This window comes from Simochromis diagramma, unplaced genomic scaffold (assembly GCF_900408965.1).
Source record: "Simochromis diagramma unplaced genomic scaffold, fSimDia1.1 OVJJ01000326.1, whole genome shotgun sequence".
NCBI classification, from domain to species: Eukaryota; Metazoa; Chordata; class Actinopteri; order Cichliformes; family Cichlidae; genus Simochromis; species Simochromis diagramma.
Window position 1 is genome coordinate 48,961 of NW_024387042.1, and position 25,057 is coordinate 74,017.

Genomic DNA, 25,057 nt, shown 5'->3' on the forward strand with positions numbered 1-25,057 from the left:
GCCGGGAGCGTCTAAAGAGCAGTTCTTGAACTTTTTCTCTCTTGACCAGTTTTTTCCCAACACTGATTGGTAGATTAGGATTCCACTTGCTGTCACATATATATGATCTTTAAAAGTTGTATTATTTATATTAGACATCAGGGTTTAAAATACTGGGGTAGATGTACTGTGTGCAATCCTTTGAATCAAAATTCTGTCTTCAATTAAAATGTCCATTTCAAAGATTTCTTTTGCTGCTTCCGTGGACCAGAGATCCACCAATCAGCACCGAGTGAAGGTACGCTTTCAGGGGTTAGGATTTTAAGGTTAGCTGTCTGTTAGACTTCACTGCACCTAACTGACAGTTTTGCACCATTTTTAGTGCAATTTTCTAACCAATAATACGGCTCCTATGCAATCAATTGACACAGTGTCCAAGAAATTTATTCTCCAAGTTTGTGAGTGAAATAGTTTTTTTTTTGGATGGTACTCCACTCCAGACAGATTGTCTCCGTGTGATGCAATTAGAAAAAAATTAATATAGTGGTGGAAAAAGCACTAAAATCAAGGCTTCAAAGCTGTAGGTAACCTCACCTTGGCTACACCCGTATTTAAATTCTTTATTTTGACTCCAGAGACAGGCCAGGTCATACTTTTCTGTAATACCAATTTGTAACATAGGATGGTGCAGTAACAGTGCACTGAGTGGGGGAAATACTGGTACTACAATAAGACAAGTACTGCCAGTTAGTGCCACCAGCACAAACTCGCAAAAGTAAATAAGAATATTCTTAAAGTAAAAACATAAATACTAGAGTAAAAATCAGAGTAGTTTTCTTGACAGTTTGATAGCCCCAAAAAAGGATTACTTAAACTATGTGACAGGTCTTTTTTTTATTAAAATCTCAAAACTTTATTCAGTCAGTCATCAACAAATAATTTAATGCAGTTTTTACAAAGCCAGAGACTTTTGATAAACAGGCACGTATAGAGGAAAACCAGAGGCTGGGTGGAAACCCTGCACCTCAAACAGACTAAAAAACCATCACAGCATTTTTTAAATAAAGACATAATCCTGCAAGAGGAGGCAGCGCTTCACACCCTAATGATGACTGCCCCATGGAAACCTAAGGAGGAGATGTAAATTTTAAAAACAAGAATAAACAACAAAGAATAAAACAAATACATAAAAGGCCTTTAGAGTTTACAAAGTAAGAGCCTAAAAACTCCTCAAAGTGGAGCTCCAGTTGCTTAAATCTTGTTTTTACAGACTTTTACCAAACATTCTTGGCACATCATTCACACGGTTTTCTTTAAAGCATCTTTATACCCATCTTTCTTCTCTGTATCTTATTAACTGATATTGAGGATTTGCACGTCTAGAATATTGATGCTCAAATCCAGCCGACTTGTCTTTGAGGTGGAATTACCCTCGAGCACATCACTAATACGGGTAACACCCTCTACTTGGCACAACAGGTGGCATTAATCTTTTAGAGTTTGGAGTGTAACAGCTGATTGTTGAAACACAACTTGGAGTGTTTTGCTTGCATAGATTTAGTTAACGTTTAAACGTAAGGCAGCACGGTGACAACTGAATTTAAGCATGAGACTCTTATTTTGAAATGTCCGACAGCGATGCCTTCGAGACCACAAATCTCCCGTTTTTATTTGCTTCACTAGTGTCAGGAATAAAAACAAGGTAAAAAACAGAAAACTCTGAAATGTCAGCGATGATAAGTCAAATCTTATGTACACCTGAAATAAGGACACAGTGAAATAATAACATGATGCATTCAAGGTCATCACGTCTTTTCCTCCATTATGAATATGATGATGAGGTTGGCTAATCTTCTCATGCTCACACAGACACACCAGCAGCCTTTTATGCACACGCTCTGTACGTTTAGGGGTCGACAAAGGACACCATGATGTATCTGGTCCCTTTGGTGACGCGCAGTCCTTCGTGGTAGTGTGTCAGTCGACCTGGGTGCATGAAGGACCAGCCCTTCCTAGGAGACTCCACCTTACAGTCGTACCGCAGGAACCTGCAACCTCCACCCTGACACAAGTACACATGTTGCATTAAGAAAGGCAGGGCTTTAGGGAAATTATTCAGGATAGCATGTTCTTTGGCTTCTTTAGATCAGCAGGCTGTGTTACCTCGTAGTCAATGTCCTTCCTGTTCAGGGCGATGTTGATAGTGAAGGTGGAGGAGTCATGATGTGGCCGCAATAACGGTTGCTCATCTGGACGGTAACGCACCACAAAGTTCATAATGGCTTGAGCCTGCATGTAGACAGTGCCAGATCATTTTTAAGAGGATTAACAAAAGACGGCACAAACACAACAATGTTCCCAACATCAGATAAAAATCTGACCCGGAAACTTTCTAAAGAAAAACATGATTAATGTATAGCTCCTTAGCATTGTGAATTTGTATTCTCTTAGAGTGCACTAGAGAGTGCAGTAGAGCACAGTGTACCCTGACTGTACCCTGGGGCAGATACTGAGGTTTTTTTCTGTAATGCCTGCACTGTCAAAACCTTTGTAGTGGATCAATATCTGGGATTAATTTCGAGGTAAGCATCGGTCTGAGATCATGAGATATTTCTGGGCTGAACTTTGGGTAAGGTCTTGAGAGAACCTGAGGACGGCAAGGAGTTATTCTGATGGACTGCACCTTGTGTTCAGGGTGTGCACCCTACCTTAGAGGAAGGCTCTGAATGATAAACGTATCTGGAACTTGAACATTATGGTTATGGTGTGGACAGTACTCAACCCATGGGGTGACTCTAACCTTAATGTTGAGTCTGGACCCGACCCTCTGGTTAACGTCTGGTCTGTATCTTAGCGTAAGGGTCTTGACAGTACCTTGGTATCGAGTCTAAACCTAGGGTTTGGTCTGTATATTTAGGTGGGAGTTAGGCTATTGATGGTACTTTGGCAAAGACTCTACACTGAAAACCAAGATTTGGATCTAAACTACACTTTAGGGTAAAGCGTGGACTCAGAGGGTCTAAACTGTACTGTGGGATTAGGATCTCCTGAGCAATACTTTGGCACAAAGTCTTGAATTGAACCCTTAGGTTAGAGTGTAAACTATACTTTGGAGTAAGCTCTGGGCTCTCCCGTGAGGGAGGTTGTGGACTGAACTCCTTGGTGGGGTAGGGAGTCTGAACGTGAGACTGGGGTTAGGCTTTTACCGTACCCTGGGGTAGTAGCCAGGATAGAGTTTCTCAGTGACAGGGGAAATATAATCTTTGAGGAACTTGAGCCACTCCTTCTCAAAGCCGATTTGGTTCATGTGGATATCCACAGTTGGGACATTTTCATAACCGCCAGCCAGACGCTCATCCTAGAAACACAGAAAACACAAAACTGTTAAGTCTTAGTACTTAATTCTGCCCTTGTGTGACAGTTAGAATAAGTGTTTACCTTGTGCGTTCCACCAGACCACTCGCCACAGTCTTCCATGGTTTCTACCATATGGTCACACATTTTGTCTGAGAAAGCTGGAAACCAGTAAACATCTGGACAGGGCTGAAATACAGAGAGATTATTAAACCCACGATGATTCTGTAACAATCATTAATAATAATCTGAAAATACTCTACATGGGAGGTGGTTTTTTTTGCCTCTGGTTCCTGATTCCCCTTCCTCACTTTATTACCTGCTCTACATAAGTCTTCTCATCTTCAAAGATCTTGGAGTAGTTTTCGTGGACGTACTTCTCCTTCCAGTCCTGCAAATACAGACAGACAGTCCGAGTTGTTTTAGCTTTACCCACATCATCTAATTTGAGTGTTCATGTACATTTTCCTGACCACAGGGTTGTCGAAGATCTGCCACATGTCTGGGTGGAGCCTGGACGTGTTGTAATTGGACGAGGCCACCAAACGGCCGAATTCGTCACGGTTGGACACATACATGAAGACTCCCTGTGGACATATTTAGTTTTGTTTGTATAAAGTTCAATGAAACAACATCATTGCTGCTTACAAAAGAGCTTTTTTGTAATCCACTCTGACTGTGCTTACAGTTAAAAACAGAGAACGTTTGTGTTACCTGGTCTCGGATGCTCCTGCAGAACACCATGTCAGCGTCCATGCCCCCTTCATCCATATACAGGCTCACCTGGGACAGTTTAGTCCGCAGCACGCTGCCTTTGATCAGGTAGACCTGAGTGATGTACGGCACATTCCACAGACCTCTGCACAAACACAGGCAGAAGGTTGTTTTACAGACAGGATGTCGCGTCTCAGAGTTTGTTGCTGGTTCTTAAGTCTTATGGATTCATCTGTAGTAGAGATGGCACGATACCACTTTTTTATGTCCGATACCGATACCGATATCATAAATTTGGATATCTGCCGATACCGATATGAATCCGATATAGTGTTTTTTAATCAACAAAACTGTTTTTTAAATATCTTGCTGCATTTTGTATAAGTTCATACTCAAGTTTAAAACAACAACTACACTAAAGCTATTCTGTTAATATGTATGTAATGTATGCAAAAAAAAATATTTCATAGTTCAGCAATACTGATCAATCTAATAAACTTAAACCTACACCATCCTCCCTATTCTGGTATTTTAAAGAGTACTTAGCATAAATATTAAGCAACCTAACTAATAGTGTTCCAACTCCCAGCAACAATAAAAATAAATAAATAAAAAATAGGGAACCACCCCTCACGCTCCACCTCATGATGCTTAATCGACGTAATCAACCTTAATTTGATGCAGTGTGAAAAAAAATGCACAGAAATCAATTCTTTTTCAAGAAATATTAAATAGATTCAACATCTTTCTTCAACAAAATTGCAGACTGCACAGATGGTACCTTCCCAAAGGAAAAAGTACTATAGCTTACTAGGGTATATTAGACTTAACAGTTACTATATGCAGTAATGGACTTCTATACATTTTACATCAGATTAAAACTTTGGGTGTAAGATTCAGATAAATATTAAATAATTAAGAGCGAGACATTTTAAATGAGAATAAGAAAGAAAAGTATGTCTTTGTGCCCCCTTTTCCCTGTTAATGCCCTATCGGCCCCCCTGGCTAAACTTTGCTAGATCCGCCCCTGCACAGTTACCAGCGTCAGCTGCGTAGAAAAAGATCCTCGAGTAGAAAGTAATATTAAATAAATTCTAACAACAGCTGATCAAGCTTAAACGTGCTGCTGTTGTTCAGCCGCTGGTTTCCTCTTTCTGGTGCAAAGTGGGCCAAAAGCAAACAAGAGAGACGGAGTCGCGACAGAAAAGCCGATCAGCTGATTGTTAAGCAGTTTCATGATTGAAGTAGCAGCCGGAGAGCGAGAGGCAGTCGCTCGTTAAGCTTAACGCAGGAATGCTTTACAAACATTCAGAGATGGACTTACACACTTGCTTTACTTCTCTCGGGGATAACTTTGTCGGAGATGAAATGCCGGGTTGCTAGCGAAGCTCCAAATGCTATCCAGACCACCGACAGGTCCCGCATGCCACAGCCGCTCTATCACGTGATGCATACTGCTCCCACGTGCTAACGTTCTGAGGTGAGTTACGGCGTGTTGCAAGTTTTGTGAGGTGCTTTCGTGATATTTAATGGATCGGATTACATTTTAAATTTTTCTCCGATATCCGATCCAGTAATTTAGGTCAGTATCGGACCGATACCGATATGTAATATCGGATCGGTCCATCTCTAATCTGTAGTTGGACTTGCTGACTTTCTGGACTTTTTCTAATCTGCCAAATGCTTTTTTTTTTTGCCATTTTTGCCTGTTTGAATCCCACATTTGGTTATCTATGCTATAGAATCTGGCACAGGGATCAAAGGAACTGAAACACCAGTGACCCCAAAATAATAGCCGAAGCAAAATCTCAACAGCTGGAAACAACCGTGGCACTTAAGAGCAAGAGATCAGCTGAAAGTAGGAGAAGAATTACTTTTTTTCTTTAATGGGAAGCCCATCTAAGGTTGGGGTTGGTTTGGGTTTAACCAGATGTTAAACAGTCACCTCTTCACTGGATACTAGAAACCACTCGCTTTCACATGAGGGCTCATTCGTTCAATGAAAAAAAACTAAAAGCATATGTAGAGTCGCTCATATTTTTTAGAATTAAAATCTGAACACACCAACTGCAACATATACTCTTTGAATATACATCATTATTATTATTTTCATTATGACATATCTAGTCACTAAATAATGAAACATTTATGACAAACCGATAGAACAATCTAAAATAAAATCACTGAATCAGTTTGACCCGTTTTTTTATTACCTTAAAATTTAGAAATGGATAAACAGCTATAGGTGGGTTTTGTGCTTCTGTTTCATTCATTTAACCTTTATTTCAACTTGAAATTATCTCTTTTGTGACAGTGTACTGGGCCACAATAGGCAGCATTAACCAGTTTCTGTGTGTGTTACTTACACCCTCTTGCCCTGGACGATCTCAATGTAATCTTCAGATCTGGAGTAGTATCCTTCAGGGCTTAGAGCGCCCCAGAAGTTACTCCACAGCTTTCCGTGTTTGGACAGCATGGGTGCTATGACAGACCTGCAAGAACAGCAAAGGATTTCAGGGAACTGCATTAAAATAAAAACCAACAGAATCTAACATAAAGCCTGAGTACTGAGGTGTTTGCACATAGCGCCTAATATCTGGAAAGAAGTAGCAGAAAGTAGTCTGAGAGTATTAAAATAGACGCAGGTTCCTTTAGTCTGAAGCCATTAGCCGTTTTTAAAATCAAACAGTGAGAGCTCAAAATAGTCAAAGTTATTTGGCTCCAGTAGAATAATCAGCGTTGCTGTTAACATTCAGGCATCCATTAAACTCCAGACAGCTTGAACTGACCCTTGGGTTTACACTAATGGTCATCGTCTCGTACACCCTCTATGCTATTAGGGTCTAGATGGTACCTTGGCGCAGAGACTGGACTGAGCTTTGGGGGTTAATGTCTAAGCTGGAAGAGATCTGTATTAGAGCTTGGGATAGTATCTTGATTTGGGGTAGAGCCTGCAATGAACGTTGAGGCAAAATGTGGCCTGAGCTCTCGGTTCGTGTCAGAGCTGTTTAGGAAAGCTGAATTTGACCTTTGAGTGATAGTCTGGACACAAATACCATCATAGGCCAGGAGGAAAATAGCAAAAACGAACCAAACGTCACGAAAAAGAAAATCTGAAATGATCCATCCTGGATCAGTCACCATGAAGAAGTCCTGATCATAAGCTGAATCTCCACAACGAAACCCTCGTTGGCCTGAAGCATTTAAATATTTGGCTGTCAGTTTTTAAAAACTTATCAACAAATATGCGACATTTTTTGTAGTCTTTTGTTTTAGTTTTTGAGTCTCATCTAGTGCAGATATGCTCAGGGTTTTACTGACGGTGTAAACACAGCTACGTACTTGTTCTCCTCCACCAGGATCCTCAGGATGTCGGGGTTCGTCAAAGCCACATCGGAGTCGATGCTGAAGTAGTAGTCGCACTCTGGATCCTTCTTACACACCTCGCTGCAGTCAAACACAAACAGCCAGGAAGGTTCATTACCTTCGTATTTAGAGAGTTTCCATAAAGGTGATGGTCAGACGTATTTTTTAATCTTACTACAGAGGGAATCTGACCTTTTTTTAATGTAATTGTTCTAAATACGCTCCTCTCATTAAACAGATTTAACTTCCTGGTTTATAAATATGCTTCACAGAGCAATTTAAGTGTTTTGTTCTGCCTCATTTCCGTCTTTAAATGGCAGGAACTTTAAAGCAGGACAAGTCCTGGTTGCTAATGCTGGGTTTTAAGGAAAGAAAGAGATTCAAGGTTCAAGGTTGTATACAGCAGTGCTCAATTCCTGGTTGTTTTTCCATGTTTTTTATGTTTCTCTGTCTCGTCAATATTTCTACCTTTATTTTCCTGATCTTTGCGTGTGTTTTGTCCTTTTATTTTCTGTCTTTGTCTTGCTCCCGATTCCCTGATTGTTTCCACCTGTAGCGTATATTTGTCCTCAGAATTTATTCTCTGCCTCTTGCAGGTGCTTATTTGGGGATTTAGGTTTTCTCTTATCTTTTGGATTTTCCTAAATTTGAACTTTTGTTTCAGATGAATTAATTGCTCACTTTTATTTCATTTATATGTTGGCAAAGTTCTGCAACATGCAGTTGATGAACACTATGAGCTGTACATAAATCCAAATAAAACCACAGAAGGAAAACTACTGTTGATCTCTGCCTTATTTTAAATAAATAAATAAAGGTTTTAAAGGTTGGTACTAAAAATGTAAATAGTTAAATATTTGTACATATTTGAGACCACTTTTGCTGACAGTGTTGATAACATCTTTGAAACCTACATTTGGTTTTGGTGTCATATCTCCTGTTTCCAGGACTTCTTATATTTTACTGTTTTAAAGTTTTTATAATGTCCTTAGAGGTTGTGCACTCACACAGCCATGGTTCTGGCTTCGTCCTCCTTCAGGTTCTCCTCTGGTCCGACTACCCGGGCGTCTGGGAACAGAGACCTGTGACGCTCCCAGAACTTCTGGATGTGACGCTCGTGGTACACGACCTGCAGTACGGGGACACAACAGGTCAGAAAGCACATGACACAGGAAGGAAGTTCTGTATGCTGCAAAAACTAACTTTGGCTCTAAATTTAGTGAACAGGCAAAACATTTTTCACAGTTGAAGGCTACTCAAACTACTCTCTGCTTGAGCCACAGTCAGGAACCTTTTCCTTGTGTCAAAGTTGCCTGAAATCTCTCGGTGAGACAATTCTGACTCTTTAATTGTGAATCTTTTTCCTCCCTCTGATGTTCCAGTGAGAGCAGTGAAACTGGAACTCTGTGCGAGTGTGCATCGTACGTTGTTGTGGATGAAGAGGCGAATCCTCGTTTTTGGGTAGTTCAGAGTGGACAGGCGCTCCAGGAACTCCTCCATGAAGGGAGTTGCATGTTCGATGAAAACAGCGACGTAGACCAGAGGCATCTGTTCGTCCTGAACACACAAACACACACGTAGAGTTCAAACACTGACAGGAAAACCTTTTCTCCTCATTATGTCCTCCACTGAGAGTGGTGCAGGCACCTCACTGAAGAAGAGCAGGTCGTCGTCGCAAATCCCGCAGCCGGTTTCATAGGTCCACACCGTGGGGACGTAGTTACCGAGGTAGTTCAGCTGCAGCTGCAGAGACAAGCAGATGTGCAGAATTATTAAATATTTATTGTGTTTGATAATCAGATTTTTAATGATAGGCAGGAACAGTTTCAAGCGTGAGGCTTTAAAGATCAACGAGTCTTTAGTTTTAAACAGCAGCACAGTGGTTTACTCTAATGCTGGGCTTACACTGTGCCATGTTTGGCCATTTTGAGCCGATATTTCAGTCGTGCGACCGTTTTGGTGATCGGCCTTCATCGTGTGTCGTGCATCGTGTATACGTGGGGTAACGAGAAGCGATTAACACCTCACGACCAGCTTCCAATCATCAATCGCTTGGTCGGGAGGATTTCAAACCTGTTTGAAATCCTCACCGCACCGATGTCGGTGAAAATGACGGAGTAGCACGTGCAGTGCAGCGTGTGATCTGGACACAAGCGATGGAGCCACAACTTGTAGAACTTTGGAAAGCTCATCCGAGCCTTTTCGATGTGGCCTCAGAAAATTTTCACGACCACAACAACCGTGAAAATAGTTGGATCTACACTGCTGCTCAATCACAGCTGCCTGATCATGTTTTTCATTAGCAATTTAGCAAAGTTGATGGTGGTGGTGTGTCTGTGTGAGTGAAAGACAGAGAGAGAGAGCGAGCGACAGATTTTCTGTTATAACCTTCATTTTATGGACGCACAGTGTGAGCACTCGGGTCGCATCAGAGCATCGGGTCGTATAGTGTGAGACCCTCGTGACCTATGAACTTCTAACCCCTGTGAGTCAATCGTGCAGTTTGAGCAGGAGCTGAATGCGACTGAAAGAAATCGCAGTGTGAGCCCAGCTTAACACGTCACACTTGACTCCTGACCACAAAATCTGTCTGTGCTCTGGTTTTACCATCACATTGTCGTGTTACCTTGGTGGGTCCGTTGCCATGGATAACAACAGGAAGCGTGTCGTAGGCGACATTCCTTGCTCTGACCTTTGCCCTCTCGAATTTCAAGACGACCTCATCTAGAGAGGAGATGTAGTGTAAGTGTTTCTGCTCAATAAGAAACAGCAGTTCCTCAAATGTCCACTTGAGGCTCCAGTGGTAAGTCAGTCCTCATAAGCTCCCGTAGAAACAAACATGATACACCTTGATTCAGTCAGACCAAAGATATATCCTCATAAGAGCCTGAGTACAGTAAAAGCACGTTGAAAAAGTTGGACAGATTTATGTCAGAAAGGCATGAATACACATGCATAATAAACCTTTTAATATCTGAATTGAAGTATTTCACATTCAAATCAGAGGTTTTCAGGATGAAGTAACCAGTAGAGTGAGTAACAAAAACCAGAATGAATGTTTCCTTACAAATCGTGGAGCTTCACAGGGCTCTATTATCGATCCTCTACTTTTTACTCAGATTTAAACTGTGTGCTTGTAAAAGTGAGTCATCCCCCACAGACTGAAATAAACATGTTTACAGCCTGATACAAAAAGTTGTTTTGGTCTCTGTAGCTAATCTCCCCCCTCATTACAACAGGCTTAGAGTTGCATTAACAGGAGTGTAGCCTCTTTGAATAACAGCTGGATGGAGACAGACTGCTACATGTGAAACAGCTGGTTCGCGTGTAAACTGAGCTCTCACATATTTGTGTTTCTTACCAACAGCTCCGTTCAGGTTTTGGAAGATCCGGGATCGATGATCCAGGGTCATGTTAAACTTGGTCTGATGTGACAATAATAAACAGAGCAGCTTTGTCAAGATTTAGACTTTTACAGATAAATTCAGACATGACAAGCTGGGCGAATATCTGAGATTCAAAAACTCTTCTTCTCTGAAATCACTGCTGGCCTAGTTTTCTAAGAATATGTTCAAAACATTGGAAACAATTCAGTTTTTTACCCAGCAGTACAGATTAACTCGTTTTGTCTGCAACGTCAAAGACCGTCGACCTGAGGTAACATTAAAGGAGCCAACCTCAGACTAATGTTACTTGTTACTAATGGTAACAAGAAATGCAAAGTGAACTGCAGCCATTATCCTGTCATTGGAGGGAACAGAGTGTGAGAAGGTCTTGTTCTTTAACTTACATTACAATTGGTACAGAAAAAGTATTTACATGAAAATGTTCCTGTTGCGACTGCGACGTGTTCTAGTGGCTCCAACAGTGGCTTTAAAACTGTGGGTTACTTTTGTTTTTTTAATGTTTGTGAAGTTGTTTTTACCCTGTGCGTCTTGTCCAGGTAGATCCTGGTGTAGAAAAGTTGGTCGTCATCGCTGTCTTTGTACTTCCACTGCTGGACAATTGCACTGATCTCGGGAGCATAGCCGATGAACCCTGAAGAGCGAGAAGTCGTGTGTTACTTACTGCTTTAAACTTTTTATAGCATTTTAAAGGAATAGCAGTGAGCTCCTTACCTCCTGAGTTCAGGTAGCGTTTCCCAGTACGCACCTCGGGGTATTTGGAGGCCAGGCGCTGGTCAGGCCAGCAGAAGCCCTCAGCTGAGAAAATAACTTTGTGACCCATACGGGAAAACTTGGACAGCAGCTCCTCAGGACCCGATGCAAAGATCACATCGTAACTGCATGGAGAGAGAAAGAGAAAGAGGGGGCCTGTTACTGTTTGCAAGTTTGAATGTGTGGGATAAGCAGACAGAGAGCATGTTTATGACAGAAACAATCAGGACTGAACACTGAGCAGTGGCTAGAAAGAGTGAGAGCCACGTCAGCTTACATGTAAACAGGAAAAATAAAACATTTAAAGGACGATAAATGGAAGAAATTACAGTAAGAGTTCAGCGTGAGCTGCAGACCTCCACAGTCGAGTGTGGCTCATTCCCAACTTTATCTGTCTCTTTCCAGAAAGTCTGAAGTAATGACCGCCTACAGCAGCTCCAGTACAGAGTTTAAGGTGTTCATCAAAACCTAAAACAGGACACAGAGGGGTCTCCTGCTCCTGCTGTGGTCTCCCCTCTACCAGATGATCACCTCGTCTCTGTGATGTTCCACAACTGGGTTATACTGGAGGAAATGGGGGTTTTACAGTTGTGGTCAGAGGTTTAAATACAGTCTTCAAGGGCATGAATTCATGGCGATTCTGGACTTTCCATGATTTATTTGAACTGTCCCAGGCTTTTTCAGGGTGGAAGAATTGCGCAGCAAACATCATACATTACCAAAAGAAACTCAATTGAGTTTGAATTTACTGTGTTTTGGATTTTCTCCAACCTTTTCTCTCTAAGGGTCAAATATATGCATTCACTCAGTTAAAATTTTTTGTGGTGCTGAAGGTTCTATAGTGTATTTTAGCTGGGCAAGGCCAAAGCATACATACTTCCTGTTAGAGATCATGATTGATTACACTTGGCTTCTCTTGGCAGAATAAGAGGGAGACAGTATGTCTGTGAAGGTTCTCAGTCATCCAGGTCATCGTAGTCTAAGGAGCTTGGAAAGAAAAGCGTCTGGACTTCTTTAAGTTGCTTGAAGACGTTTCAATGGTGTAGAGTCCCAGATTTAAACCCAGTGGGAGCCAAAGAGGCCATCTATGTCCACTGTGAGCGACCATCTTTGAACAGAGGCGGGGGTTTACGACACCAACTCTCTGCCATCTATAATCCAGTTTTGAGTTCCCTTCCCAGACGCCTTAACGCCCACTCACATCCTGGGCCATCTGACCTCAGGACATCACATGATAGGGTGGGCCAGGTTTCACACCCGAAACCTTTGCTGATTGTGACCCACACCCGCTTTCACACCTCGGCTCATGTGATTAGGTGGAGGATCATCAGGGGGTCCTTTGTCCCTCTTTGGGGGGAAACTCCCACTGGGTTTAAATCTGGGACTTTCCGCCGTTTGACCTTTGAACTGAAGAAGCTTCTCGGATGAGAGGTGACCTGTCTGCAAACGCTCGCTAATTTACCACCATGTGACTGTCAAACTTGAAAAAGGTCGACCGAACCTTACCTTCAAAGTAAAAGTTTACATTTACTACTGCAGCCAATACATTTTAAAGTCGCAAGTTTTACTTTGAAGGCAAAAGTTATCCATTGTGTGGTTTTTCTGCAATGTCGCGAGTAGTCAATGAGTCTTTACATGCAAGTCGTCTTTTATGTAAACTACAGGAGACCGTGGAAATCTATTAAAGACTGAAGCGATCCAAAAAATGAAGCTTTCAGTGCAGCACCGTGTGCTTCTTCCATCTTCATGGTTTATCCAGCACTCATTTGCTAACTTGTCACGAAACATTTTTCCCCTAACAACCAGTGGCCACCCATCCTTCCCCAGGCCTCCGTGACTGGGTTTGTATTTCTGGACTGGTCTGAACTTTAGCTTTAGTTAACAGTAACAACACCGGAGCTCAGAACCAGTGAAATCCCTGCACAGGTCACAGGTGGTGCCTGAGCTCTGATTTCACAGTTTATCTCCTAATCGAACAATACGAAAATTCATATCCTTCATTTTTGTGAGAAAAGCTTTGTCCTCGTGTGTGTCAAAGTAGGTCAGAAAGAAAAGTAAAGACACAACAAAAGCAGCGAAAACTGAGACAAGATAAAGAACAGGAGGAGTAGAGCTGTGAAAAGACAGAAATCAGGACTGAGCTGATGGGAACGATAAGTATAACACACACAACACACACACACACACACACACACACACACACACACACACACACACACACACACACACACACACACACACACACACACACACACAGTGTTTACCTGTCCACAAACATGATGACGAGCTCCGTCTTCTCCGAGTGTTTCTGCACCTCCTTCTTCAACCATCTCACCTTCTGTCCTCCACCCACCGTCCGAGCGACGTCGCCTCCCTTCCACTCCTCGCCCAGACCCAGGACCTGTACACCACCGTCATATCATTAAACTCATTTGCATCCAATAAATCCTCTGACAGCTGATCTGCTCATGTGATCACTGAAAGTGTTTCTAAAGGATCTGCAGCACAAAAAAACAGAAACAGTTTTATTTTTCTCCGCTGGAGTTGTTCCTGCGCCTTAAACAAAGACGTTTTACTGCAGTCAGAGCTGCACTGTGTGGCATCAGACATCAGCAGCACCTCAGCCAGGGATGTAATGGATTACTCTTTAATGACACTAACCTCACCAGGTAACAGGTTACTCTTTAACACAAAGTTACCCAGCAGTGTAACGTGTGTGTGTGTGTTACCTTCACAGTGTAGTTGAACTCTTGGGCTGTCCTCATGAAGCGCAGGAAGCCGTCCGTCTCCTCTGTTGCCACGGTGATGACCAGCAAGTTTTCTGCAAACACATCAGGTGATCAGCATGACGTTGACAAATCAACTGAGAACTCTTGTTTTTTTTACAACTCGTAAATATATAACGATCCATTTTGGCAAATATTGAAATATTTGGAGGATCTGCTGCTGTATGCTGGTAACACTCAGTCCTGTTTGCAGACACCAGCAGCTGCCACAGTTTCCCTGCAGGCCTTTTATTAGGAATTGGGAGCAGAATTCCTCTGAAATTCCGAGGAAAGTCAAAGAGGGGAGGAGTAGCATGGGGGAGGAGTAGCATGGGGGAGGAGAAGAGGGTCTGTGGGTAGTTGTGTTTGAGTTCAGCTGAGCTGAGCGAGTGCATATGGAAGGAAATTCTCCTGTTTTTAACCCCCATCGTTTTTATTCTTTAGAACTTCTAGATTTTTGAAAAAGGAGTTTTCCTTCCCACTGTCGCCAAGTACTCAGTCTGACTGTTGAGGTTTTCACTGTATTATTGCAGGGTCTTTGCCCTAAAATGTAAAGTTGTTATGCCTTTGTGCTATATAAATCTGAATTGAATAGAATAGATTCCTAGGGGTGTGTCAAAGGTCATTGTCAACAACCCATGAAAGTCTCTGCAGCTGCCTGCAGGGCAGACTCTGGGTCTCGAACTAAAAGGAAGGATTTCAGCCTCCATCTTATGGCGGGTGTTTGGCTTTGTAGATCGCAGGTCTTTGTATTGTATCTGTCCAGATGTTAACTCAGGCTCACCCAGCTGCTGAGAAGCTCCAGCTCCCAAAAATCCAGCTGCTACCAGAATTCATTCAGGATTAATTATTAAATAACTGATATCTTTTAGTTTTTTTAATTCCATTTTTCTAAATTCGTCCTCTGCAAACTTTTTAAGGTTTGGGGAGGAGGGAGGGAAGGAAAATAATGAGGGTGGGATTAGGTGGATCATGTTTTAAGAAGATTGCTTTGATGAAGTGATTTTATTGGTCTTATTGGTCTTTTTTACTTGTTCTGAAACTATAAACAAAAGTTCCAGCTGTGGAGGTCTGTAGCTGGAATAAGTGTGAATCCTCATGTGAGGCTGAATGGTGGGAAGGTTTCTTCCTGTTTGTGGCTCGAGTGTTGGACAACAACCCCCCGACAGCACTCGCACAGCTGTGGGGGTTTGTTGTCTCTTTACTCATCACGCTGCTTTCCTAATGAATGAACGACAAAAGCAGATGTGCGAGTCACATCCTGACAAACGATCCATAAAGTGACCTCTGCCCAGGTCTTCCCTCCATGTTTATACTGAATCATTTCCATAACCAAATATGAGCCGAATTCATATTTCGCTCCTTCTTACAAAGATGTTTGTGTGTTTGCCGACTCTCATGGAAATATGTTCCTGACATGCATGATGAAAATGTAAAGACTTCCTTTTTCCGTTCCTTGATTTGAATCTGTGGGACCAGGCCGGAGATGTGGAGCCTTGGAGAATGTTACAGATCCAAGCAGCAGATCTGAGTGGGCTCATTTCTTTCGTTTTCACATCAGTTTGCACAGCGCGCACATCATAAACACATTTCAAATTCTTTCTCAGCTTTGGTCAAATATTTTTTAAGACAAGTAGAACACTTAAACATCGAGTACTGGGGATTTTCTTCTTCGAATGAAGCCAAAAAATTTTCCACCTGAGTGTTTTTAGGGTTACAGGCTCTCAAAGTACAAAGAAATATTGGCCCAAATGCGGCACTTTTTACTCGTTTCATAGCCCTCTTAGCTATATAAGTTCAGGACATTTCCACGTTGTCAGCACAGTTTAAACACAAGCAGTTCATACTATGAAGGTACTACAGCTGATTGTGAGGGTTCAGGAGGGAACGTTTCACAGGAACGGCCCATATGAAGGAAATACATGAAGTTTATATCAGCATAAACATTTAATGTTTGTCCAAATAATGTTTGCATAATGTCACTGTGCTAGTGTTAACAAGCAGAACCGTTCAGAGCCTCACACATGCAAGCATGCAGGCCTACAGACCGTTCAGAACTACCTGCCGGGTTCAGGTGTTTGAAGTTAAACCTATCTGGACATTTTTATTCTCTACTCAGGTTAAACATGATATATAAGTCACTTAGATAACTTAAAAATGTTATTGTTTGACTTTTTTTAGAGTAAATCGGTTTGGCTGAGATTAAAGTTATAGTTTTTACACAGCTGAATAAACGTCAAGCAGACAGCTGATTATCAGAAGTGTGAGATGCTCGAGAATATACTCCGGTGTCCTGTTATATTTTAGATAGCAAAGAGTTTATTAAACTTCACTGAAACAATCTGCAAACTTCATTAAAATTTAATAAACTATCATCTTGTCTTTATTGTTAGTTAGCACAGACCTTAAACACTTAAAGCTGTAAGCTAATGATAGTTATATAAGAGCAGATGCTGCTGGTGCAATGAGCTGTACGTTTTACGTCCAATGGATGATGATCTGATTAGTCAACTAATCGAAAAAATAATCGGTGACTAGTCGACGATCAAAATAATCATTTGTGGCAGCCCTACTACCGACCATGTCTGAGCTGATCCCAGTTCTGCTTTTTAAGGACCGACCACACTAAAAACCACCTTCTTCCAACCTGCCAGGAGCATTTTCCAGCCTGATGGGAGCACCGTGTCAGAAGACATGACAACACAGAGCCTCGGAAAGATCCCCAAATTAATATCTTGGGCCCATGGACACATCTTAATCTGATTCACAATCTATGATCAGTGCTTAAAAACCAGGTGGACAAACAGGAGCCCACAAACTGTGGTTAACTAAGAGCCACAGAGATCTGCAGGAGTTATGAAGAAGAACGGACTGTTCTCTCTGCTGAGGTCAGGAAAGCGATTCCGCTCCCTGAAGACCAACACAGAGAGACTGAGGAGGAGCTTCTTCCCGCAGGCGATACGGTCTCTCAATCACACCACCACACAGTACTGACCCACACATATGGTTCTTACACACACTGGACTTTGTTTTCACTTCATCACTTAAATCACTTTAAGCATATTTGCACTGCAGAAGACATAATGTGGATTGCACAACACTGGTCACTATATTCTTCATTTCCAGTTAATACTTGTACAGCTGCTGTTATTGTGTATATATTTATTTATATTTCTTCATACATTCTTATATAGTTCTATATTGTGTATTTTGTTGTACAATTATTTTATTTTCAACTTTAATTTATATATTTTATCTTATTCTTTCCCAGTTAAATTTACCCTTCATTCTAATTTGTGTTGCGCAGTTATTTCATTTTTAACTTTAATTTTTATATTTTATTCCTTCCTAGTTAAATTTACCCTTTTTAATTTTCATATTTATTTCCTATCTTATTCATAGCCTTTCCTTTTTTCTTTAGGTCACGAGCAGTTGTCCAAGCATTTCACTGCATATCGCACTGTGTATGACTGTGTACGTGACAAATAAAATTTGAATTTGAAGAGTCAACACTGTAAATGACTCCTGTCACAGAAATGTAAAAAAATAAATAAAAACTGATGAAACACAAACTCTGTTACGTTCAGCCAATAGAAACTCGCCATGCTCAGTGTCACAAGTCAGATTCAGAGCTGCTGAGCACAACATGGAGGAAGTGCTCAGATACACAACAACCTCCCAGAGGAAGAAGGCGAGTTTAAGTAAGATGCTCTCACTGGTTCACAAACTCACTTTGTGACAGAGGTACAGCCTCTCGGGGTTAACTTCACGGTGTCTGTGATTGTCTGAGATGTTTTAGGGAAATACGTCTTCAGCTGAGCTGTGTTTAAAATGTGCCACAGAACCTGAGAAAAACTGAGACACTTCTTGTGAGCTCAGATATCTGAAGCCTTCAGATGAGCTAAAACACCAGCTGATTATCTATTATTAACAATTTAACAGCTTCTTTATATACACAAAAAAGGTGTTTTACTAAAATATAACAATCCTGGCGTTCCTCTGAAGAATAAGCATCAGGACTGGGATAAAAGTGCAAGCAAAGAATTCACTTTTATGTATCAAAAGACCAAAACTATGAGGACAGTGCTCAGGACTTCTGTTTGACTCTGTGTCTCAACTACAAACAAGCAGCCATACTCAAGGATCCTGAAGGAGGAAGAACCTGTAAACTGATTATTGATTTGATCAATGAATTAATCTCGAGATAAAGCAAAAGAAGTCTTTAAACTGGATCCCACGAATGAGTGAAAATGGCCTCAGATTTCAGTCAAATATTTAAAAATCTATTTTTTTCAGTTATTTTTCCTGTTATTATCTGAGTGTCTGTGAACTTTAAAAAAAAAAAAAAAAAAAAAAAAAAAAAAAAAAAAAAAGTTTACAACAAGAAGGACATCTCCTCCTCAGTCTCACTCTGCTCCCTTTAAAAACGCCTCACATAAGTAATATAAACATGAATACAAACCACAGCTGAGCAAACAAACCTCACAGGGACGCACCAAAGACAGGATGGAAAACACAGATCAGATTTAAACCGGTTATTCTTTTGAAAAACGTTTATTCTGTGTAAGACATCTCTGCTTCACAGACCTGCCACTGAGAGGTTCATGATGGAAATCATTGATCCTGCTACATAAAACGTGCTGTGGGCTCCCACGGTGGCTTTTTAAACCTAATTTAATCCACTTACAATACATGTTTTACTTATTTAAATGCAGTTAACTAAAATTCTTTATTCTAATATGATTATAAAATATTCAATCAAAATGATCACACTATTTTAAAAGTCCCAGCTCTCATTTGAGGCTGTAAAACGTCGTTTGAGTGGGTTGATCAGTGATTTGTAATCTTTACTGCTGGATGTAAGCATCCCTGCGTGAATGTGTCTGTTTGTGGGGATGTCTAACTTTCTTTAATATTTGAATTTTATCCAATATGCGAAGCACTTTGTACCTTTGTGTTTCTGTGATTAAAACTGATACATGTTAACCACGCTGTGTGGTAGATTATACGTGGAAAAATGGAAATAAAGATCCAGGAAACAAAGTTGCGCATTAAGATTTTCCAGAGTTTAGGGAATAATTAATAACCTGTAGGGATTACAATAACAGTATATGAGGTTATAAAGGGAGCAGGTCCACCGTGAGCCCCTCGGGTGAGTATTTGGGGTCATTATTGAGACTTTTTGTGATATTTACATTTTGCTCTGACATGAACACAAACCCCTGTTAAAGTTTGCTAACGGTCCTGTGGCGCTAACGGTTTTAATAATTAATAAACATCCTTCCTAAACTCACCCAGCAGCTGAATAACGGAATAAACTCTGAAAATAGTGAAAAGGTTTGTGACGTGATGAGCAGCCTTTCCGTAACCCACCCGGAGCTCCACAGCTCCAGCGGGTCACGGTGGTCCGCCCGGCCGACCAGGGGACCCCGCACAGCGGTCTTACCTGGAGAAAGCTTCCGCTGTTCGGCCCACACGGCGCCCTGGAAAAAGGCGAGAGACAGCAGGCGGAAAAGAAAACTGGAAGACATATTGGATGTTTGGACACGGCTCCGTTTAGACTGTAGGCCGTAGCTTTAGTCCACTCTTTCTCCTCTCTCCCCGGCCCTCTCTCTTCACGTTCACCGCTCAGTCGGCACTCGACTCTCGCGATACTCGTCACCTTTTCCGACTTTTAAAAGAAAGTCAACAGAAACCGCAAAAAGCTATCCAGCCAATGAGAACAGAAACGGCGCGATACATCTTTGACGGACAGAGCTGGTATCCAATCAACACAGAAAGTCAGAAATCCACCAGCCAATAAGAGGCAGACATTTGGGAACTTCGTTTTTCGGTGGGCTAAACCACAGAAAGTTCGTGAAAAATGGAGTACGTGAATCTTTGCCACGTCTGAGGCTTTCGGGAGAGGGAGGGAGGTATGGATAGGGAGAGGGAAAGACATAGCGGGGAGAGAGAGAGAGAGAGAGTGTGTGTGTGTGGCGGCAGATGTGATTGGATGTTTAGCTGGGGGGAGAGTTCTCTCTAGTGATGGTGAGATGAAGCCTCATGATGAACGGAAGCTTTCCACCCAATTGGTCGACTCATGGTTCGAAGCATTGTGATGATTCATTTGCTCTACTGCGCCATCAAGTGGACGATTCAAGTGAAGCAGGCTCTGTGATTATAATGATGTGTAAACCTCTAAACTGAATAAATAAATTGTTTTCTTGGTTATTTATCCCGAATATTGTCTCAGTATGTGTGATACAAAAGAGAAAGTGGAAACTATCAGGACAGCGTTTTGGTATGATTGTGTAACTGTTAGCCTCAGACAGTCATGCAATACTATAATTCAGATCATAGATCTGTACATTTGCATATTTGTATAACTATAAAAAGAAAGCTGACACTTTCGAGACTTTATCTAATGTGTAAGCATCACAGCAGATGCCTTTGTGTCAACATAGCTGAGGCTAAAACAGAAAAACGATTCTATAAAAATATTCAGCATACCTGTGTAATCATGCTTATGTACATCTGGATAATGACACAAACTAGTGTTTGGTGCTTCACTTTTTAATAAACTAAAAGACAGAAATCAGATTATAGGATGTGTAGTGTTGTTTATTTATATTATGGTGTTTATCATTTGTGATATTTATTACTGTGTGCATACTTTATTAGGACAGACAAAATTAAAAAAAAACATCTCTTCCTTGCTGGTTCCATCGAAGAAGAAATGCACAAGTAACTATGTAGCACGTACGTAATCCAATTCCACAACACAGTGTGATGGGGAATCAGCTGTTTTTCTGCCCATTTTATTTCGAATCTGGCGCGAACCGGTGAACCAGTCCCTGAATCAGTCACGTGGTACGGACTGCCCGCGAGGCCTCGAACGTCACTGCATACGTAATCAAAGCGAGCCTCGATACGCACTTCACAAAAACGCCCCCGCAATTACCCGACACGTCACTAGTTCTCTCTCTTCGCTGCCGAGGAGAAAAAAAGGAATCTTCCCCTTTTTTCACTTACTGTAGTAAATCTTGTTTTTCCTCATTATGACCGACGATTTCAAAACAGTAAGTTATCCTTTTTGCTCGATTGAAAGGTTTGGCAATGCTAATGCTAAGTTCATTAGGATTTTGTTAAAACTAAAGTTACCGAATAATGTTGATCTTATTGATCTTAAATTAAAATTTCTAGCTCTACGTTTCGATGCACGAGGGACTTTAGGAGCGTTTTAGGAGCTGCTACCGACAAACCAGCAAAATAACGCCAAATGTGACACTTGCAAGGTTATCTCAAACACACTCCGTCAGTCTTGATGCTGTTGAACAACAAAATGTGGCGACTTTACCTGGTGATATCCTCATGCGCGACGCAATCGCGAAAACAGCAAACATTTAACACCACGCCGATGTTGTTCACAGGACAGCAAGAGTAAACGATCGGGAGACTCTTGTCGTCGTTATCGTTCCCCTCGCACGTTTTATTTCTCCGGTTTCAGCGTTTTTGCGTTACAACTAAAGCGAGCAGTTTACTTTGTGCACTAACATGGAGTCGAGTCAACCAGCGCCACCTCTGGCCAAGTGCCACAGCCTACAACCAGATCAACCTGTGACACACATCTGCAGCACGTTTGAATTCGTGTCATGCACAACACATTTGTACCTTTCAATTGTGTCTGTTTGTGCGTCATGCAAATAAACCTTTGAAATGACACTAATATTTCATTAGTGTTGTAACATCACATGCTGTTAGCGTAGTCTGCCTGTGTCTTTTCTCTGCGAACAAACGTTTTAGAGTTGGTTGTTATATACAGTCTGTATAAGTGTGGTTAATCTAATGAACATTTGTAAGGAGATGGCAGTTACTGTGAATGTACAGCATTTACACAGTGATTAGTAATAAACAGTCAGACAATGACTCTGACAATCTCATTCAATCTTGCAGACTGAATGCACCTTCTGTGGAAAGTGCAGAAGGCGACTACAAATGTTGTGGTTGCTAAATAAACAGAGAAAATTGATCCCTGTTGTCTTTGCTTACTGATTGATTTCAGCGTTGACAATCCACATTGCTGGGATTGCATCTTTCAACATGTTTGTGGGTAGATTTGGATGTACCAGGGGTAAGTGCAGCCACTCAGCCTCTACTCAATGTGATCATAGCAGCAGGTGCAGATGTGTCACAAGTTAATCTAGTAGTAGGCTATGGTACTTGGCCACAGGTGGCAGCAGTGGACTGACCTCCATTGGAGACTGCCCCAGCTGCTGTGTGATAGTGGATCTGCTACAAATTGAAGATCATAGACATGTTTTGGAAATTAACCCTTGTATTAAGTTGAAGAACAAACAATTGACATTGATTTTGTTGTGGGTCATTTAGATCCGTACTGTGTAAATCCACTCAGAATTATCAAAAAACTGCACTGAAACAATAGCAACTTTATTTTCCATTAGATAAACATGTATAACACAGACATACAACAGTTAGACTTTCCATAAGTATTTTAGGAACAATTTGGTTTTTCGTTCTTACAAACACATTTCTTTTGAACTTGCCCAACGTTCTCAGTTTTTCAGTGCTCAACATTTTGTCCATTCATTTCCAGAGAAAAGACACAGGCAGACGATGCTTACAGGATGTGATGTGACAACACTAATGAAATATTGATGTGTCATATTTGTCCAAGGCGTATTTCATTGTTATGGAAAAAGAGAATATCAAAATCATGATGACCAATTGGAGTGGTGATTTCTATGACTTTGTGTATATAATTTGGAATTTTGTACAAATGTAAGCCAATAAGGAATATATGATTTCATTTCAAAGGTTTATTTGCATGACGCACAAACAGACACAATTGAAAGGTACAAATGTGTTGTGCATGAAACGAATTCAAACGTGGTGCAGACCACGATCACACGATACTATTCCTATCGTTACAACACCGTTACAGTTACTAACAAGGAAACGCTGTCCGTTACTATTTTTCAACAAACAGACGTTGAAGCTGCGTTCAGCTTACCTCATCTTATATCAGTTGCACAGAAGTAGCTGACTACATAAGTAATCTGGACGCTACAGCTTAAGCAGCTGCGCGCTCCCGCGGACGGTAAACACGATCACTGTCTAGCACAACACCTGGAGCTAAGGGGGCAAAACAATGGCATGAGTGCTGCTGTTTGACTGAGGAAGAATAAAGTAGTCGTGGTAAGACAATCACATGACCACTTAAAGACAACGCAACAAGGTGATAGATACCAGTTTGTAAATTGCGTTGATAGGCCACGTAAAACCAGAGTCATGATAAACAATATATACACGGCTTTTTTCCTCAATAGTTTCTTCACGTAAGGACAGTGCTAGCAAGTGCTCTCTGCTTATGACCCCCCCCCCCCCCCCCCCCAGGGAAAAAACAGGGGAAGTTTTAGGAGAGAGAGAGAGAGAGAGAGAGAGAAAGACAGCAGAAAGAGAGAGAGCGAGTTTTGAGATGTGAGAGATTTGTGACGTTTAGCGTGTTTGGAGTGTGTAGTTAATGTGTTGTCTTGTGTAGTTAGTGTGTAGTATTGTGGATAGTTTTGTGTTGTGTGTCAGAACAATGAGGCGACTGCTGTCTCCAGGTAGAAACAGGAGTGATACACCTGCTGCTGTCAGACCTGCAGGTATCAGGCTGTGATGTTTCCTTTATAGTGGACAGAAATTATGTTTTTGGAGTGGCTCAAATAATTTGTGGCATCTTATTGAAGAACAGCTGATTGTACTGTAAATAGTTTGAAATGGTTATTTAAAAAATCAAGGTAAAGGTAAATGGATGCAAATAACGTTGTATGCAAAACTTGTGCATAGGATTTTAAAAATTGACAATTTATATTTGCATATCTTTTTGACTTGTAAGATATTAGCTGTAATTGTTAGTTTGTACAATAATAATAATATATATATATATTTCATCTGTGAGGTTCCTTCAAACACACTCTGTCAGTCGTGTTGCTGTTTAACAACAAAATAATAATAATAATGGAGTGGATTGATATAGCGCTTTTCTAGGCACCCAAAGCGCTTTACAATACCACTATTCATTCACTCTCACATTCACACACTGGTGGAGGCAAGCTACAGTTGTAGCCACAGCTGCCCTGGGGCAGACTGACAGAAGCGAGGCTGCCATATCGCGCCATCGGCCCCTCTGGCCAACACCAGTAGGCAAGTAGGGTAAAGTGTCTTGCCCAAGGACACAACGACCAGGACAGAGAGCCCAGGGATCGAACCGGCGACCTTCCGGTTACAGATGCGATTCCCAACCCCCTGAGCCACGGTCGCCCTAAAATGTTTAAAAATATTGCAAGTTTACCCGGGCAGCACGGTGGCATGGTGGTTAGCACTGTTGCCGCACAGCAAGAAGGTCCTGAGTTCAATTCCAACATCAGGCCGGGGTCTTTCTGTGTGGAGTTTGCATGTTCTCCCCGTGTTTGCGTGGGTTCCCTCCAGGTACTCCGGCTTCCTCCCACCGTCCAAAGACATGCAGCTTGTGGGGATAAGTTAATTGGATAATCCAAATTGCCACTAGGTGTGAATGTGCGAATGAATGTGAGTGCGAATGGTTGTCTGTCCCTGTGTGTTGGCCCTGGGACAGACTGGCGACCTGTCCAGGGTGTACCCCGCCTCTCGCCCTATGACAGGTGGGATAGGCTCCAGCGCCCCCCGCGACCCTGAAAAGGACAAGCGGAAGCGAAT

At 41.6% G+C, this 25,057-nt stretch overlaps 1 protein-coding gene across 1 annotated transcript; it reads right to left on the reverse strand.

Annotated features, from left to right (window-relative positions):
• Window positions 1–858: 858 nt before the first annotated feature.
• Window positions 859–20,121, reverse strand: LOC120741593 (multifunctional procollagen lysine hydroxylase and glycosyltransferase LH3-like). The gene is made up of 19 exons (XM_040044566.1): window positions 19,782–20,121; window positions 14,300–14,391; window positions 13,835–13,971; window positions 11,532–11,695; window positions 11,339–11,451; window positions 10,775–10,838; window positions 10,040–10,137; window positions 9,061–9,156; window positions 8,839–8,970; window positions 8,421–8,542; window positions 7,390–7,494; window positions 6,414–6,539; window positions 4,048–4,192; window positions 3,807–3,920; window positions 3,653–3,724; window positions 3,418–3,522; window positions 3,191–3,337; window positions 2,143–2,268; window positions 859–2,041 (listed from the first exon to the last, which is right to left on the reverse strand). The coding sequence occupies exons 1-19, from the start codon at window positions 19,864–19,866 to the stop codon at window positions 1,886–1,888; spliced, it is 2,199 nt and encodes a 732-aa protein (XP_039900500.1). The 5' UTR covers window positions 19,867–20,121; the 3' UTR covers window positions 859–1,885.
• Between the last annotated feature and the right edge of the window lie 4,936 nt (window positions 20,122–25,057).